We start from the raw sequence: 19793 nt of genomic DNA, 5'->3' as shown, positions 1-19793 counted from the left end.
TTAAAAGAAAAAACATGTCCCTAACAAAATATGTTAGATAAGACAAACATCTTAAAAAAAAGCATCAACATAAAGACAAACATCAATGGTCCAATTTAGGAAGTTTATAAAAGGAAGTTTTTGCAGGGAGAATCAACTTAAAAATGTATACGACATACCACTATGTAAATTCTTACATAAAGAAAACCGTAAAGCTTTAAGTCCTAAGTAGAATCATTGCATGTTATAAACAAATTTTTAGAGATGATTTATACTTATAAATTCTTTACTCAATAAAGTTAAAATTCTAGATAAAAGGTTTGTAACACCCTCTCAGTTAGAATTTCCTCGTAAACACAAAATAACTTGTTATTTAGTCTATAAAGACTTGTGAAGTTAGTCTAAAGAAACGTATACCCAATACATCTTAAGAAATTATTAGTAAATAAGTTAGAGAGACTCGTACTCTTATAAATAAATAAAAGTGAGTGACAAAGCATTCTACTCATAAATTATATGTAATTAGTGAAAGATTTAATCATACATATAGTTTCTATTTCTAGTAATTTTTCTCAAATAGGTCTCTTGCTTATTTTTTGTCTTACTTGGATATTTATTTTTGAAAAGCTGAAATAATTAGGTTATTGTCGTTAGTTCCATACTAACACGGTTAAAGAGAATATCACATGTCAATTTGTATTTTTTGAATTTTTAAAATATTTTTAGTTTTAAATTTTTTTAAAATAAAAAAGTATCACTATCACGTGTTAAGCTCATATGTGGTATATGACAATGACAATATGATGTGATCCTATTAGTACGTGTCATTGTCATTGGCATACTACATGTCATTGCATTAGTCTCAACTTGATTCCTGTATTTTGATTTTGTCTTAATTCAATTTCTATATTTTTATTTTGTCTCAATTTATGTTGGGTACAAACAAAGTCCCACATCTGATAAAATAAGAGATGGACATGAGTTTATATACACATAAGATACCTTCATTGGTAAGAGGCTTTTTGGAGTGATACCAAAAGCAAATTCGTGAGACAAAATAAAAATACAAGAGAATCACACAAGACAAGTTTTTTTATTTTTTTAAATAAATTAAGAAAATAAAAATAATTAAAAATATTGAAAAAGTTAAAAAGAACATCAACTAATATCTCTTTAACGGTAAGGAACTAATAGTAATGTTTTAATTTTTCAAAAATAAAATTTAATTAAAATAAAAAAATAGGTGGAAGACTTATTCGAGACAAAAAAAAATTACGTGTACGATTAAACCTCAGTGAAATGGTTGGGCGGGATAACTAGATGAAGGGAAGGGTATAAAATTAGAAAGTTCGCTGATTTATTGTATAAACCCATTTAAAGAAAAAGCTAAATTAATTTCTTAAAATATAATGAATAAGATTTGATTAAAAACCAAAATAAAGGGCTAAAAAATATATTTTTTAATTTTTTAATTTATATAAAATCCTTTAATGCAACGAATGCAAAGGGTGTGAATTATCTGTAACCAGTGACAGATCCAGGGAGTTCCGGCGTCGAGTGGCAAATGGCGCAACGCGGGTGGTCGGAAATGTTGTGCATAGCCACTCTATTGTTATGCGGCGGTTTTGCAACCTCCTTTTCCACGGACCCTCCGTTGCTCCAACAACAAAAGGACCGGGTCGGTACGCTCCCGGGTCAAACCTTCAACGTTAGCTTCGCACACTACGCTGGGTACATCACCGTCGATGAAAATGCTGAGAGAACACTCTTCTACTGGTTCATCGAGGCCCTTGAAGATCCTCATTCCAAGCCCCTTCTTTTATGGCTCAATGGAGGCCAGTTCAATCTTACTCTTCACTAGCTAACTATTCACCTTTGTTTTAGTTCTTCTGCTACTACATATAACATTGTTAACGCTCGATTGACACGAAATCAAACATTTGGTGTTCATGCACGCAGGACCTGGTTGTTCATCCATTGCTTACGGACAGTCCGAGGAAATTGGACCCTTTTATATAAATCCAGATGGCAAGACTCTTCATCCCAATCCCTATTCTTGGAACCGAGGTGAGGTGCCCCCAACCTTCCTTTTCCACTTTCAGGTCATGTTGGGAGAAACTTTTCCGTACAATTTTGTAGGAGAGAAAATGTAAAGAAAAAAAAAATTGTTTTGGAAGAGTTATGAGAAAACTTATCTGAGAAGAAAACATAGAAGATGAAAGTTGAAGAGGTTATATTATATGAGAACAGTTGTATTATTTAACCACTTTTTTGTTTTTTTAGTTGCCAACGTTCTTTTTCTTGACACTCCTGTTGGGGTTGGATTTTCATATTCAATTAACGGATCCGACCTGCTGAACAATGGCGATAACAGGACAGGTAGTGCAATTTTCATTCAGCTTCCTGTTTCAGGTTCGCATTTGCACATGTATACACACATAAGCATATTAGGAGATAGCAGGGATCTTTACCGTTCAGTGATTATTAATATTGGTTTTGGTTAAATCAAAGAAGATTGAATGGTTAAGGTTAACTCCCCTACAGCTGTCACCTTATATTGCTACGTATAAATTTGTGCAAGTTAAATTAATCAAGCTTTTTGTGCAGCTGAGGACAATTTAGCATTTCTGCTGAAATGGTTTGAGCGTTTCCCTCAGTATAGAAGAAACGACTTTTTAATTGTTGGTGAGAGCTATGGAGGTAAACAATGTTGCTCAGCTTAAGTTTGTGCTCAAATTGAAAGTAATTGATATTCTGATCTTTAGATCTTTCTGTTTTTCTGTTTTGTTTCATTGTTTTTTTTTAAAGTCATTGTTTGCTAGTAGTGGTTATGTTGTCAACTGAAATAGATTTGGCACTTCAATACTGCTCTGTTTGTTTTATGTGTATGTTTGAGTTCTTTGATTTTGGTCTTATAGATTTTAACATGCTCTAATTCATATTGTTCAATCATTAATCTCATGTATCAGGGCATTACGTTCCTCAACTTAGCCAAGTTATTGTTAGGTACAACTCAGCTAGTAAAGAAAATGCTATAAATCTGAAAGGTTTCATGGTATGGGTTCTAATTTTGCATAAAAATAAATATTTGATTTGTGTCACTTCTTATTATTAGTTTAATCTATATATCTCTGCTGCAGGTAGGAAATGCTCTGACGGATGATTATCATGATCAATTAGGGATGTTCGAGTTTATGTGGTCAACTGGTTTGATTTCGGATCAAACATACAAGCTTTTGAACCAACTTTGTGATTTTCAATCAGTTGAACACCCGTCACATGCTTGTGATAAAATTTGGGATATTGCTTATAACGAACTTGGAAATATAGACCCATACAGTCTGTATACACCACCGTGCCATGGCAATGTTAGTCAGCTAAGTGGGCTGGTGAGAAGAAAGAATGTAAGTGTGAATATATTTTAAATATGATTGTACAGTGCACGTGACAGGTTTGTAGTACATATAATTATTATTGTTGTGTTATGTCATGCTACAGAGAATTGGTAGACTCGGTCTCAATGCACCATATGATCCATGCACCGAAAGTCACTCCACTGCATACTTCAATCGACCTGAGGTCCAAACAGCTCTTCATGTTGATCTAGATCATAAGCCTGCTACATGGGATACCTGCAGGTAATGATCACTTGAGAAGCACTTGAAAATTTTCTATTTGCATCCACAGTATTTGATGCGAATATAAAATGATTTGATTTAAAACAAAAATATAGAAGGAAAAACAGAAAAGTGTAACCTCCAAATAAGGTTTATGTGAACTGGGATGGGAAAGGCTTTAGAATGTCAGGTGAAAATATTCTGTCTTGCTTTCTCTCCTATGGCAACATCCACCCTAAATTACTCTAGTGATCCCTTACCGTCTCCACCACACTGGACATATCTCATTCACCTTCTCTCCCATATCCATGCAATTTTTTCATCATTTCGTTGCTGCCAAGTGTTTGTTTGAGACACAATGGCACATTTCTCTTGAATAACTTTGCCCTACTCTTTGACTACATTTCTTAACTCATTCTCCGTCACCATGATTTTGTATGGTACTTAATACTGATCAATGTATGAATGATGTCATCGTACATCCTTATCTGTACAAAGCCTACACCAATTGTCTTACAAGAAGTATCTCTGCCCACCAAAATGTTATAACCTTTCAACTCATCAAATATGGTAAACCAGTCCCTTTGAGGACTCATGTGGTTCAACACCCACCTATCAAATCACTGTTGTCTTGAGACAATGCTCAACACGTGATCATCACAAATGACTCCACTTTCTGAGCTATAGCTGCCATCTAATCCTATTTTCCCAATATTGGACAATCTATCTTCTAATGCCCCGACTGCTTGCAATATATGTAAGCATCTTTAGGATTAATCTATCTTCCTCCACTTTTGGATGTTGGGTTTTTCTTGAAGAACACCAACCCAAAAGAAGACGCATTTTCTGCTCTCTCAAATGTTAAGGCGAAACTGCCTTGTCTAGAGGCTAGACTTCACCTCTTCATGCGTAATGCAATCCTTTCCTATACTCAAAAGAACTTGCCAAGTTCTAGTAGGATGATGAGAGAGAGGTGAGCAAAATTATCAGTGCATCTTCATCTTCTACCTTGATATCGATGTCTTGGAGCTGCTCCATCTAGATTGAATTGAATTCATCAAGATGAGCCTCGAGTACACACTCTCCTGTTGGGAATCCAAGTGTGAGTCTAAGTCCCACATTAAGTAAAAATGAGAAAGTTGAACACCATATAAGGATGAAAACCCATAAATTCATTGTCTTAAGGTTTTGGGTTGGAGGTAGTGCTAATCCCTTATGTGTGGATTGGGCTCATGTCTCATTGAGTTGTATCTCTATGTGATATCTCTCTCGAAAGACCTATTAGTGGTATTAGAGTCAAATGTTTGTCTTGGTGACCGGCTCGAACAAGTTCCTATATCGAGAGTATAATTGACCTAACATGCTTCCAATCTTCTTCTATTGGCCCACTACCATAATTTTTGGACAATTCAACACCAAAATTCTTGTCTTACATATCCAACAAATTAAAGGCATCTTTAAAAGTCAAGAATGTCTCTAACATTAGGTAACTCGAATGCCACCTAGTTTCATCTTCGAGATAAAGACGACCTTTGTAAGAATTTTTCTCTTGCTCTTTTTTTCAAATATAAGACTCTAGTGTGGGGTTTATAGGGCTTTGGTCTCCAACTACCATAGGTGGTTCTCATCTGTCTCCAAGTCATTTTAACTGATTTTTTGTTAATCTTTTTTCACAATCGGTGCCAAAGCCCATATCTCCTTATTTACAAATGTATCTTGTCTTGTCATTTTTCATATGACCACACATGTCTTGATATTTTCATTTCTTGTTATTTTTACTATCGCTTTAATAATTTAAGAATCCCTGCAACTACATCATTTCGAGATTTTGATAATTGGTAGCAACTTTAGGGATTGTAGGAACAACATAAAATGTATTGTCGTACCTTTTGTTTATATCTCTCTATTTGCTCCTGTTTGGTTTCTTTTACCAAACTTACAGGCAACACAATCCTCTTATTCTCATTTTTTGCAGTGACGTGGTAAATTCAAACTGGAAGGATTCTCCAATAACAGTGCTCGATATTTATCATGAACTTATTGACGTGGGTTTGAAGATATGGGTGTTCAGGTTAGTGTTATTTTCTTATATCTAGATTTAAACCTATAGGTTACAAAAACTTTACCTTTTAGTCTATATAGGTAAAGGATCCATTTTATTCTTACACCCCGTTTTAAATTTCTCTCTCCCTATACATATTTTTGTCTTTTAGTCCCTATGAAAAGGAACAAAAGGGATTAAAAATGATATATGTACAGACCAAAAGGAGTTCTTTTAAGTGTAGGGACTAAAAGGACAAGTTTTTGTAAAAGGATCAAATGGTTAATTTAACCTAATACCTCTGTCTTTATACGGGTTTACTCGTTTGTTTGATGTCATACATATATATGTAAAGTGGGCCAAGAGCTTGAAAGTGATTCTCAGCATCTGTTACGCTGCCTTGTACAATTGGCTAATTACTTATGATCTGAAACCCTCTTGATCAAATTCATGATTTCACATCATCTAAATGTACAAAATAATTTCAATGTCCTTGATCATATCAGTGGTAATACGGACACGGTGATACCTGTCACGTCTACTCGCTATAGCATAAATGCTCTGAAGCTACCTACCGTGAGTCCTTGGCGTGCATGGTATGATGATGTGGAGGTAAGTGATTCCACAATGAGTTTTGTATTTCTTGTGACTTGGTTTCTCTTAGTTTATTTTCTGTTATTAAGACCCATGTGCACTGCTACGTGATATAAATGAAACAGGTAGGAGGATGGACCCAAGAATACGATGGCCTTACGTTTGTGGTTGTAAGGGGTGCAGGGCATGAAGTTCCTTTGCATAAACCAAAACTTGCTCTCACACTCTTCCAAAACTTCTTAGCAGGAACATCAATGCCTGATCTTGAGCTTCACAGTGCCTCTTGAAATTTACCTTTACCGTTACCACGGGACCCTCCTCTGTTGCATTATTTTATGTTTAAAAATGTTCTCTATTGACTCCATTTTTTTTCTACTTTTCTTTTTTATTTTTAATATTGCGTAAGTCAGACTTGTGCTGTTCACTGTTTAATTTTAGGATCATATGTAATGATGGAAATAAAATGGATGAAGTTTGGTATGATAGATTTATCCAAGAAAATTATTGAGAAAAACGATCGCTAGGAAAAGTTAAAAAAAATTAAATGAATTGAAAAGGAAATGAAAAAGATCGCTTGTTTGATGAAATTTTGAAAATATATTAAAGTAATAGATAGTGTAATGTCCATAATTTTTGTCTAGCAATATGATTTAGTATTATTCTATTTAAATAAATTAAAGCTCACATAATAAAGTTTAAGAAGAATCAATCTGTACATTAAAAGAATATCATCAGCATACAATTTAAATTAACTCTGCATTAAATTAATTTAATGAAGGTACGAAAGATTATGAATACGTAAAATGGTAGATTTATCTTTACTTTTAAAACATTTAAATTTTATATTCGCTTTCAAAATAACAATAATTTGTTATAAATAGATAATAAATTAAAATAATAAATCTCATGCAAAAGAATGATTTAGCTTAAATATACATATATATAATCATACACTTCTAACAAAAAAATACCTCTAGATATAATTTTTTTTCATTCTTTCAGCTTTCAAATGATTTGATCTTAAAAATATTGTGTTTTCCCCTGTTTTGGTTGTTTGATGTTTATATATTACATACAACCTAAAACTCTTTTGTTACAGGTACATTCAGAGATGAGAAATAGAAATATAATGAAGCTGTAATGAAGAGTGCTCTTCCAATGGATATCAGCATAAATCTTTTGGCCACTCACTAGCCTATTGCTTCAATCCCTCGTGGAATATTCTTCAACAGCATATTATCATCACAACCTTTTCCAACATTTTCATCCAACCAACTATTTCATCGAAGCTTTAGAAGAATTTGTCTGGATGTTGATTGTGTGTATATATCAAAGAATTATGACTTTTGAAACACAGCTTCATGTTGTAATATGTAGTTTATCTTTTGAAGCGTAGTTTCCTGTTGCAATATCTAATTTATCTTTTGAAGTAAAGCTTATTGTTGTAATATCTATTTTATTTTATTTAAGGTATTGAAAGCTTTGTATTGTAATAATGTACAATTTAATTGGTCTAATAAAAAGTTGTTGATGGAATTACTTCTTTTTCATTCTTGTTTATACAATTGATGCTGCAAAGTTTATCACACAATCATATCAGTAAAAAAAACATTAACCTACTCATATCATACAAACAACTAATCATGAGTTGCCTCAATTTCTAATAAAGTTTCATTGAATTGTTGGAACGATGCAACAGCTAAGATAGTCTAACTAAATTCTAATTATTCATTTGATGCAATATTGCAGTTATTCTGAACATCCGAAACAAAATAAAATAAGATTTATGTCAGTAACTTCAATAAAATATCTTGTAATTTATTGTTACATTAAAAAAATACATATACAAACCATAAGCACGTGAAACTCATTTGATATGGTTGAGACAAAGAAGGTACTAAATATGACTTTACTGGGAATGAAGTTGATGACTCTAATAAACTTCATAATCCACAGTGTATGCTTCTGGATAATCTGATACATTATGAACTAATCTTAAAAGTATTGAACATCTTTGTTTGCTTATATTGTTTTGAGCTTTCCAATCTAAGATCAACATTAATTGGCTTTCCACCATGATCAATCATTGTATCATTTCGTGCATGTCTTATCCAATTCTTTAATATATATTTTTCTTGAAGAAGCTTGATATCCTTACAAAATAATATTCTTAATGAATGAAAACACAATATTATTCATTGTTCAAATTTTCTACAACTACAAGTAATTGTCCACTCCCTATTCTCTCTCTATATATATATATATATGACGCATGTGAAACTCTCCATTCTCTTTTTCATCCACCATTGTGATAACATAGTCATAACATGCATTTGTTTCTTTCTTTTCAATTATGTTTGTTGCAATTACTATATCTTGTTCTCTTTGAAACAAGTTGAACATAAGAGGAATGTATACGTGTGAGAGTGATCAAAATAAGATTAACTTTGTACTATCATTTCTGATAACTTTGTATATCCTTGTAACTCATTATAATTTTTTCTTAAACAATATGTTCAAATTGTTGAAAAAGTTTATTGATATTCAGATTAAGCGTAGTGCAACTCTTTATATCTTTATATTTGAATTAATGTGCTTTTACTTAGTTGTGTGCTTCTCATGCCAAGCAAAGCAATCTTCGTATAAAACGTTGCCCCATTTCTCTTTTTTCTTGATATATTGAATTCAACCATGCTTTTTCTTTAACAAAGTCAATCGAAGTCGAAGTCGAAGTTTGAGTTAATCGATCCAAGACGAAGGTCAAGCCAAATTGGTCTACATAAACTTCAGTATGCTCGATCGAAGGTTAAGTTGAGTTAGTTGGGATAAGAGCCGACATAAGTTGGTTTCAATTGAAGAATTGAACTTAGTCAACCCCAACCAAAGGTTGAGCCGAGATGGTTCCAACCAAAGTTCTAGTCAAGTTGGCCTTAATCGAAGATCAACTCAAGTTGACATAGGCCAAAAGATCAAACGAAGTTAACAAAGGTTGAAAGTCAAGTCAATATGTTCTAGGCTGACAGGTTAGAGGTTGAGTCAAGTTGGCTAAGACTGAAGAATTAAGATGAGTCAACCTAGTATGAAGGTCAGGATGAGTTGACCCAAGCCAAATAATTGAGATGAATTGATTCGAGTTGAAAGCCTAGTCGAGATGACATGAGCTAAAAGTTGGGTAGAGTTTGCCTAGGTCGAAAGTTAAGCTAAGTTGACCCTAACTAAAAGTTAAGACAAATTGGTCCAAGTAATTAAAGGTCGAGACAAATCAACATAAACTCAAGTAAAGGCAGGTTGGTTTAGAAGCTTTAACTGATGTTGAGACCTAGACCCAAGTCGAGCCAAGTGAACCAGACTCAACTTATCATAAGTCAACCTTAGTCAAGTTAAGTCAAGTCAATCCAATCCATATCTAATAAATAGACTTAATAGTCAAATATATTATATCAATATCATTGTATTTAATTTAATTGACCAAGTGAATTCAATCTAAATTCGATCCAATTTAAGATAGATTAGAAAAATCTAAATTTTGTTGACTTAGTTAAAATGAATTTGGATTATGGATCCAATCTATTTTATTTTATCCAAATTAGATCTTAGAGAAGATATTGATGAGAAAATCTCACAATATACACACTCAAATATTTTCCTAAAATTGAGTCTTATTATTCATTGATAATTGAAGGCTTTAAAATAATTACAAGAATAAAAATATTACGGGAATGAAAATAAAATCTGAAAATAAAATATCAAGTATCTTAAAAATAAAATCTGCTTCATCTGTCATAAAATAATATTGTACCTAGATAAACCAAAAATCATAACTACGTATACCCATTTTATCTCTATCAAATCAAACGAAATATTACTATACCCAAAAACTAATAAAATAAGATTTAAACAAAAATATTAATAAAACCCTAAAATTTAAGTTTATCCCAACAAACTTCCCCATAAACTTAAATCCTTCCTTCCTTCATTCGACTTTTCATGTGCATCATCCCACACCGGGTTTACTTCTTCCAATCAGATTTGACTTCTTCTTTTTTCTTATGGCCCTCTTGTCTTTTACCTTGGTTGTCCTCTTTAATGCTTTGACTGACTTTGTTATGTTCGACTTCTCAATAACCTTGACCAACTTGTTTCTAACCTCAGGCGATTTCTCAATAATCTTGGCCGACATCTTCATCGGGTTCTTTTCAACATCTTCATCATCCTCTCTGTCTGGTTCAAGAACATTAGATGCTTTCTCTTCTTTTCCAAGAGTCGCCTTCTTCAACTCCTCAATCTCAACCTTTTGTTTATTCATAATTTCATTAGCTTCATCTAGAAACCTCCCTATCCGTTGAATCTCTTCATCTTTTTGTTTGAGTTCTTTCTCCAGGTTTTCCTTCTCCACAATTGTTGCATCCTTTATCGAGATCACTTCATCCACTGTTGGGATTGGGTTCTCCATTGTCCATTACACCCGAGCTCTTTGCCATCAACAGAATTCCACACTCTTCTTCAACATCTTCAGTAACGAGATTTGTCTTTCCCATTGTCTCGGACCTGCAATACTTTGCAATATGGCCTACCTTACAACAAATATAGCACTTGATTGATCTACACTTGTTTGCATAGTGGTCGTACTTGCCACACTTAAAACACTTCACTCCTGACCGATCTCCTCGGCCTTTCCCTTGTCCTCGGTCACGCTAGTTTTGTTGACTGGTTTGCTCTTCTTTACATTCTCAAAATTACCTCGGTCACGTTCACCTCGTCCTCGATCTCCTCATCCTCTTCCGCTAGGACCTCGGCTCTGAGTAATCCGAGATTTATTCGAGTCAAACTATACTTGTAGTGTTTGATCGTCGGGTTCCCTCCTTTTCTTTTTCTTCCCCCTCTTTTTCTTTTTCTTCCTCAATTTGTGGGCTTTTAATGACCCAGCTAACTCCTCCAGAATGAGAGTTGACAAATCCTTTGTCTCTTCAATAGTGACCACGATACTTTCAAAATCATTCGTCAGATTTCTCAAGATCTTTTCAGTAACCCGGTTAGGAGGAACCTCTTCTCCGTTCATTCCGAGTTGGTTGACCATCTTCTACACTCGAGTTATAAACTTGGCAACGACCTCATTTTCATCCATCTCCATATGTTCAAACTCTCTTCTGAGAGCTTGTACTCGGACCTGCTTCACATGTGTATCTCCTTTGTATGGCACCTTCAAAATTTCTCATGCTTCTTTTGCTGACTTTGCATTAGCTATTTTCTCGATGCTTTCTCTGATACCATTGTTGGATCTATCGAGGAGGAGGTTCCCTATGTGTTACACAAACACCAATAACATCTGAGTCAACTATATAAGGGATCGACACCACTCTTTACCCAAAACCTTAAGGCAGTGGGTTAATGGGTCTTTCATCTTTATATATTGTTCTACTTTTTCATTTTTATCCAATGTGAGACTTGAACTCACACTTGGATACCCAACAGATATCTCAAGAAGGCAACTCAGAAAATAAATATTTATAAAAATTAGAATAAAATCTCTCGCATAAAACAAATAGCTTATAAATTAACTCATAATAGCTCACCCTAAGTTTGAATAAGAATAAGAACGTGTGCTGATACTTAGCTGGGAATTCAAGTCTTACATTTGCAAATAAAGTTTGAATGGTCACTGCAAAAATCTCATGAATAAGAGGTTGTGTGAGTGTTTTGAAATTCTTTTTGTGTTTCTTCTATGTGTTGTTTAGCAAGTCCAAAAATATATGTAGATAATCAACTCTTAGTGGGCCTAATATTGAAACCAAGACCTTCAATAGAACAGGAGCAAGTTAAATCTGGATAAATTAATTATTTAAATTCAAAATTTTCGGGACAATCAATTGAATCCAACCAATTAAAACATAACTGATGTCATTCCTGTTAAACTTAATTTAGTGTCAAATTGTAATCCCTCGATTTTATGGCTTACTTTAAAAAAAACAACTTTTTAAATAAAATGACCAACTTTTTATTCATTGTTGCTTATCAAATATGCTTATTTTAAAAATATATAATCTCTCGCCTATATAAATAGGTAAATTCTAGCTACTTCCAAAAATGGTGATTTAAAAATATACTTTATTACAGAAATACTTATTTTGTGTTTAAATAATCTGCCCTTGGTTAGAAAGCTGCTTGACCCTTGTTCATTTAATTTTCCGCTATCCGTTTGCGTTAAAGAATGACAAAGTGACAAACAAAAACCAAGGTAAAGAATTTGTAAAGGCAGAAACTGCAGAAACTGATGAATAATGAGACTAGTATTTTGAATTTACAGACTGAGATTGCTAGTGCGATAGTATTAGCTCAAGCTTATCTCGATTACATAGAAAGATAGGGATACCAACCATGAATAATAGCCTGATAGAACAGGCAACACAAGATTTTACTTACAAGTAGACAAATACAGATATAAATCTTTCAAAAACAAATACAGAGCTAAAACATCTACTCTGACAATTTTTTACATGGGCACTACTTGGATTCTTCATTAAAACAACTTTTCCAAATCCCAGTGGTTCCCAGGGTAGAAATTAAACCTGCACTGCTACAAAGACACAACATACTCCCCATGCAGGTAAACACTGCTAGGTAGCTCCGTACTTGCCAAATTTGAAAGTTCGGAATAAGAGAACTAATTGGCATGACTGTCGCCATCCTCTTCTGATATGTTAAACAAGAACTTTGGAAGAGATGCGATTCTAGGTAGGTGGAGAAGCAAATCACTAAACGAGTCTTTCCTAGACATGCCTAGTGCTTGCTTGCCACCAGAAACATCCCTTAATTCCTCTTCGGCAGGCTTGACATCTTTTCCATCATCAGGTCCTTCAATAGTACTACTATCTTCAGTAAAATGAGAATTCTGCACTGTTACAGGGTCCTTCTGCAGAAGACAGCAGAGAGAATTAACCCTTGACATGAGTGACTTTTCATCAGAAGTTGCTGCAACCTGATTGTCATTGAGAAGATGTTGTGCAATATCTTCTAGGATCTCCTTGTACTCTGCTCCTCCATCAGAGAATGGTGGATTCCCAGAGGATATTTGCTCTGATAGACAAAGTTCAATTTGGCCAATAAAATCACTAACTGACATAGAAGGTCGAAGTCCAGGAAGTTTTATCTGATCCCTATTTCTTGGGCCCTTCGAATCAGTTTCAGAGCTTGTACTCCCTTCAATTGAACTACAGTCCATGACTTGTGTATAAAATGCAAACAAATAAAACAAGTAAGCCAAACAGCACCAGAAAAAATCAAGGTACTGACAAATACACTAAAATAATATCTAAAGATGAAAAAACATGGACTGGCAAATAAGGTACAGAAATGACTAATCAATCAAACTCAACTATACAGATAGAATTTTTGCTCAAGAAATCCTCATCATATTCAATTGGAATACTAGGTAGAGCCCAAAATGGAAAACCAAAGCTGAAAGTTCTGGGATACACCCCAATGTGAACAGTACATTAGAACCTTTGGATAGAAGTATGCATTTCATTTTTAAATATCTTGTTAGAATATTTTCCTATTTTATCATCATTATTGTGTCAAGGATTACCCTATTTATCATGTTGTGTCTAAGATTACCTTATTTATCATGATTATATTGTGTCTAGGTTACCTTATTTATCATGACTATATTATATCTAGATTTACCCTATTTATCACGATTATATTGTGTCCATTTATTCATATAAATAAAAAATATTATGAAAGGGATCAACTAAAATCCTCTAAGAATTATTTTAGAGTTTAATTCTCAAGTCATCTGTTTCCTTTTTATTTTTATATTTTTGGAGGCAAAGTGAATTGGTCATGAAACAGAAGGCGGAGTGAACTTAGTTCTTGTATTAATACCTGAACTGGGTGAATGTGCATCTTGCAGGAGACTATCCATTGTGATTCCAGGTGGATCGTTGTGTTCAATCTTAAGTGATGATGACAGGGATGTCACAGGTGATCCACTGTCTTGAAAACAAGATGCGGAGGATCCTTTACCACTGACTTGAAGTTGCTCATGACCTTTTGAATTTTCTGGATCCTCAAAAGCAGAAGGTTGTGGGTCAAAATGTGGTGACTCCAAAATTATCTCTGGCTGTTGGCTTAAGAAATTAAGGCGCACGTCGCACTGAATAAGCTTTTCAAAATGTTTTGCCAACAGCCCTTGTGGACATTGCAAAAAGTGCAACCTACAAACCACAATATCATACTTTCAATCTCATTCACTCAATTACTCCAGTACACCTCATACCGCCTTTTCAAATTTCAAAGCTGAATAATGGGTTTATTGAAATGCTTTATTTTTTTATGACAACTTATGATAAATGAATAAAATCATCAAACTTTTCAAAGGGAAAGAGCTGAACCCATCCCAGAAGAAAACAGTTTTAAAGAATATACCTATGTTTGCTACACTGTCCATCAGTAAAATCCGCTGTTGCCTGCCATAGTGTATGCTTTCTAGGCTGAGGATTAGTCTCCCTGAAGTAAAGAGGCGGTCTAGCAAGCTGAGACAATAATTGAAAAATCATACTCTAATCTCAAACCCATACATATACATAAATGATTCATAAAACTCAAACAGCTAAAACAGATAAATAAATTACCACAACAGTCAATGTACTAGGCCCATTATCAGGACAATGACCCTTAAGTGCGGCGATATCTGACCATTGGATTTCTATTTTGCTCTTCAGACCACCTTCAAGAACTTCCCAGACAAGTTTATGTTTAGCAAAGTAACACTTGGCAACCAAGTCACCCTCATATCTCGATTTATACTGCCAAAAGTAGAACCTTCAGCCAGTCAAAGTTGAATAACAAAAATACAGTTACAAAACATAACCCCAACAAATCTCAAATATACCTCCCATGCACCAATCTTAAGAAGCGAAGCCGGAAAATTTGAAGCTTTAAGCTTGTCAGCAGCAGTAGCAGCCCTGTTCTCCCTTTTCATTCCAGGACTTAAATTCTCGTCTTGCTGCGCTGTTCCCTGAGAGAGCTTCATCTGAATCAAATCCAGCAGCGAAGGGCTCTTTCTCAGGCGCAACCCTAAAGGACTCGGCTCGTCGAGAATATTCAGATTGGGAGGAGAACTGGAAGCACTCCATTGCTACACGATTAGCACAAAATTTCAATCTCTCCAACTAAACAATACAAAACGCTTGCTCTATGATTTGGAAAAATACAATTAGGCAAATTAGGCAATTTAGATAACGTGTAAATTAATACAGTCTGGAAATAGCAATTGCCAACGCAAAAGAAGGATTTAACAAAGAAATAAAAAAAATATCTTTTGAACGCAATTTAGGTCACTAAAAACGCGATCCATGAAAGGGAGATAGACAGTTAGATAAAACGTTTACGAAATACCTGAGACGATGGTTTGTGACGCTTGTTGAGGGGGCCATGCTCTTCTTCCAGTGGGTCCTCGACGATCTCCAACTTGACGGTGTTCTTGTTCTTCGCATCACCGCACGAAATGGTTTCGGCCTTTCCAGAATTCTTCATCAGCTGAACCATTACCACTAACGAATTCAATCGAAGACGGAGAAGAAGGTGTTGGAGATACCGGAAACCCTAATTGCAAACGAAGAGTAGCGATGGGCTGGGCTTTCGAAATGGTTGTTCGTTGAGGAAGAAAGGGGTGTCTATGTCCACGTAATGTTTATTTCCTTTTCTATTTAAATAAATTTTTCCAAAACATATATTTTAAGCATATGAATTATATTATAATTAAAATTTACATGTGTTTTTAAATATAGAAAATTATATTATAAATTTATAATAGATTACTAATAACTAATATTGTGGAGTAAAACCGTTGGTTATTTATAACTTAATTATTTTCTTAAAATAATAAATTTTCAATTTATAAACAATATATAAAAAAAAATCCAGAAAAATTCTAAAAATATTATTTTTGAAGAAAAATATTCATATTTTTTTTAAATAACATATTATAAAATACACATTTTAATTTATATGTAGAATTACTAAAGGAGTTTAATAGGTATTTATGAAAAAAAAAATATAGTTTTTAAAATAATTATTATTATACAATTTAACTATCACTATTTATAGTTAAATGGTAATGTAAATTACATATTATTATTATTAAAAATGGTAAGAACATTGAAAATAGTCTAAAAGTATTAGCAATCTTGAAAGATAAAATTCTATCATTTATTTAATTAATATAAGGTAAAAGTTGTAACATCCCAATTATTATAGGATTAAACTATAATAGAGTTCTTACATCATTGATACAATAGAACAGTTGATAGAAGGAGGAATAACAGTTTTCCTCATTATTATACAAACCATCACTCAAATTTCAAACCAAATACAATTCACGCTTAAAACAGAGACTAAAAATATAAGTCTCATTCTTATAACTAAGCTTCTGTCGATCCTCCGTCTAAAGCTTGCTCCACCGGCATATCACCAACTTTTGCTCCTATCCACCGGATGATCATCGCCAGACAAAATATATAACACAAAATAACAACCACACAACAGACAAAGCAAGGGTGAGCTAATGCAACATAAAATGTTATGGTAAATTAAATTAATAACCAAATTTCCAACTTACAAGTTAAATTACTCAATAATACAATAAACATACCATAATCATGGTAGACTCACTCATCCTGATAATCGTATGAATATTGAACTCTTAGCTAGTTCTACAGTTACAGTGGTACTTTACTCAGCTACATCCTTCCTACTCTGTCCCCCAAACTGGATCTTCGGATATGGATGCACTTATTCGCTAGCTCAAGTATTCTATCCTACTCTGTCCCCCAAATTGGATCTTCGGATATGAATACAACCCCTGAAGCTACATCCTTCCTACTCTGTCCCCCCAAACTGGATCTTCGGATATGGATGCACTTACTTGCTAGCTCAAGTATTCTATCCTACTCTGTCCCCCAAACTGGATCTTCGGATATGAATACAACCACTGAAGCTACATCCTTCCTACTCTGTCCACCTCACTGTAGATCTTCGGTAAGGATTTCCCACTCTCCACCACATAGCTTTCTCTCTAAGTGAGATCGAGACTATTGAGAGCATAAGAATGAACCCCTAAATCGGAGTTCCTACATTCATACGTACGGTACTTGACACAAAATCAACAAGGAGTTCCTTCTTGGAACACTATTCCACACTTTCCATTCATAAATACACATGTCAACATATTATCATTTTTAGTCATATCTCAAGAAAATAACTCTTACATACTCAGACATTTCACATCCTTACAGAAACATCACTTATTAACACATAACTCTTTATGGTTTATTAATTCGAACCCTTAAGTAGTTCAAACAGCTTGGATACCCTCACCAATGGCTCCGGAAGGGTCAAAAACCCCCATATCGACCTAAAGAACGTCCAAAACGGACATCCAAAACTCCAAAAATGTCAAAAACATCAAAAACACTAAATTTGTCACACATAACTCGCTCCAGCGAGTTGACTCATTCGCTCAAGCGAATTTACTATTCCAAAATCACAAAAATTCACTTCTCGGCTATACCGACTATTCCTTTTATCATACAGACTTTCTAGACATCCAAAAACTACTCTCCGATCAACAACCCATATTCATTCAAAGCTTATAAACATCTAAACTAAACATATAAATAAAAGGCAGCGGATGAATAGTACAATCCAAAATTTTCTATCAATAACCTAGTCTCCTTTTAAATCCATAAACAGATTCAAAATCTTCGATCTATACGTATACCTTAAAAAGAACTTCCACCGATTCAAAATACTTAATACGAACAAGATCTCTTCAAAATTATCAACACAGAAAGCATATCCCAATTCCAAACCGTACATCAATTCAAAAGATACAACAGAAGCAGAATTTCATTCTAAAATCATAAAGAGAATCAAAATCCTAAACATATACCAAATTTAAGATCATACAGAAACAAAAAGACTCAAGGTTAGCTCCCCTTACGATTTTCTCCTTAGCTAGCCTTTCGGAAAAAAACTTTGCGAACGTTCTCCCGACTCAAATCACAACTCTAAAGTCCCTCTGCTCCAAAACCTTCGTACTCTAGCCTCTGGTTCAACTTAGGAACCATTCCAGCCCCTGGGACGTCCTTAAATAGCCAAAAACGCGTTTAAACAGTAAAACGCGTTTAAACAGTCAAAAACGCGTCAAAAACGTGTCCACTCACTCGGACAACTTTGTCAGTCTAGTTGAACTCCTTCCCGATGTCGGAATTACACGTATGAGTACTCAAATCGAAGCTATTCGAATCTACTTTCTAATGAAGAAAGAATTAACTCAATATCTAATTTATAAAAAAATTATAATTGAAATACTAAACCTTGTCAAAGTCGACAACATTGTATTTTGTACTATACTTCGTACTTTTGTTGCAACTTGTTACATCTTGAGTTTCTTAGTATTCTAATGACTCAAAACTTACTTTTTCTTCTAATTTTCAGGGTCTTACAAAAGTTATAAGGGTTAAATATGTTTTTAGTCATTTAACTATTACACGATTTTGGGTTTAGTTTCTATTCCAAAGTTTTGTTCCTTTAGTTTTTTTAGTTTTGAAACTATTATAATTAGTCCTTAAAATGTGTTAAGTTTTTTGTGAGGTGACAAACAACAAGTCACGTGTGATAAAAAGCATTTTACATGATAAAAAGGACAATCATAATGAAATTCGTTAATCAATTGATAAAAACAAGTGAAATATTTAATACTTAAGATTTGAATAATAATTTTGATATTTATTTTTTATGATTTATTTTGATTTAAAATGACTATTTTGAATTAATTATCATTTTAAACTTTTAAAAGAGTTAATTATTATTCATTTTATAATTTATTTTTTATATTCATATATCTACCCATAGAATGCAAAACATATTAGAGATATATGAGTTTATGTCGAATATGATTATATTTAAAAATTAATAACATTCAATAAATTTAATCATGTTATAAAAATATTAAATGACAATTATTGTCAAACTAAAAATTGTAATTCATTAATAATTAATAATTAATGAATTTTATAAAAGTTTCTTTAATAATTCAATTAATGCTAATATATATTTTTTTCATAGGAAAAGGTTAGCTTTTACTTTTGAGTATTATATGAGATCTCTCCTTCAATTTTCTTTAGAATTTAGTGAAATGAATAAGGTTGGTTATAAATTGGTGAGTTGAATATTAAGACAGATACTTAGATTAGGTGAAGAATAGTTATATATGGTAAATGATTTTGTTTGGCAACTTTGTCTTTATTGTTATATTTGATTTTTGATTTGTAAAAAAAAATGATGAGTAAAATATTAAGCAAAGATTAGGTGGAGATTAGATGTATATTGTCAATGAATTTGTTTGGCAGATTAAGAATTTGTTCAATTTTTATTTTATTTTAAGAATTTAATGTATTTTAAATTATCGTTGAATTTATACGTAACGTATTTGTTGGACATTTAATTGATGAATGAACATTAAATGCCTTTTAGAAATTTAATGCAACAATAATTGC

At 33.3% G+C, this 19793-nt stretch overlaps 2 protein-coding genes across 2 annotated transcripts; one reads left to right on the top strand and one right to left on the bottom strand.

The window, feature by feature from the left end:
* The first annotated feature begins 1481 nt into the window (after nucleotides 1-1481).
* On the top strand, nucleotides 1482-6716 carry LOC124834512 (serine carboxypeptidase II-2-like). Its single transcript, XM_088106094.1, has 10 exons — nucleotides 1482-1814; nucleotides 1939-2046; nucleotides 2263-2358; nucleotides 2587-2679; nucleotides 2949-3034; nucleotides 3120-3383; nucleotides 3478-3617; nucleotides 5572-5667; nucleotides 6144-6249; nucleotides 6357-6716. Exons 1-10 carry the CDS (start codon nucleotides 1544-1546, stop codon nucleotides 6516-6518), a joined length of 1422 nt encoding a protein of 473 aa, XP_087962220.1. The 5' UTR covers nucleotides 1482-1543; the 3' UTR covers nucleotides 6519-6716.
* Nucleotides 6717-12482: 5766 nt separating this feature from the next.
* On the bottom strand, nucleotides 12483-15912 carry LOC148203402 (uncharacterized). Its single transcript, XM_088106093.1, has 6 exons — nucleotides 15631-15912; nucleotides 15125-15370; nucleotides 14865-15038; nucleotides 14659-14765; nucleotides 14116-14447; nucleotides 12483-13452 (listed from the first exon to the last, which is right to left on the bottom strand). Exons 1-6 carry the CDS (start codon nucleotides 15778-15780, stop codon nucleotides 12893-12895), a joined length of 1569 nt encoding a protein of 522 aa, XP_087962219.1. The 5' UTR covers nucleotides 15781-15912; the 3' UTR covers nucleotides 12483-12892.
* Nucleotides 15913-19793: the final 3881 nt, after the last annotated feature.

The sequence above is a fragment of the Vigna umbellata genome, chromosome 2, assembly GCF_029865625.1.
Source record: "Vigna umbellata cultivar VRB3 chromosome 2, Vumbellata_1.0, whole genome shotgun sequence".
Classification (NCBI taxonomy): domain Eukaryota; kingdom Viridiplantae; phylum Streptophyta; class Magnoliopsida; order Fabales; family Fabaceae; genus Vigna; species Vigna umbellata.
This window is presented reverse-complemented; position numbering and strand designations above follow the sequence as displayed.

What these genes read in the sequence shown, in the direction of transcription:
- LOC124834512 (XM_088106094.1), top strand. Translation starts at nt 1,544, where the DNA reads ATGGCGCAACGCGGGTGGTCGGAAATGTTGTGCATAGCCACTCTATTG. An exon ending in GGCTGGTGAGAAGAAAGAAT is followed by an intron (nt 3,384 to 3,477) that starts GTAAGTGTGAAT and finishes GTCATGCTACAG; the next exon opens with AGAATTGGTAGACTCGGTCT. An exon ending in GCTACATGGGATACCTGCAG is followed by an intron (nt 3,618 to 5,571) that starts GTAATGATCACT and finishes CATTTTTTGCAG; the next exon opens with TGACGTGGTAAATTCAAACT.
- LOC148203402 (XM_088106093.1), bottom strand. Translation starts at nt 15,780, where the DNA reads ATGGTTCAGCTGATGAAGAATTCTGGAAAGGCCGAAACCATTTCGTGC. An exon ending in TTAAGATTGGTGCATGGGAG is followed by an intron (nt 15,039 to 15,124) that starts GTATATTTGAGA and finishes TACTTTTGGCAG; the next exon opens with TATAAATCGAGATATGAGGG. An exon ending in CTAGTACATTGACTGTTGTG is followed by an intron (nt 14,766 to 14,864) that starts GTAATTTATTTA and finishes TTATTGTCTCAG; the next exon opens with CTTGCTAGACCGCCTCTTTA.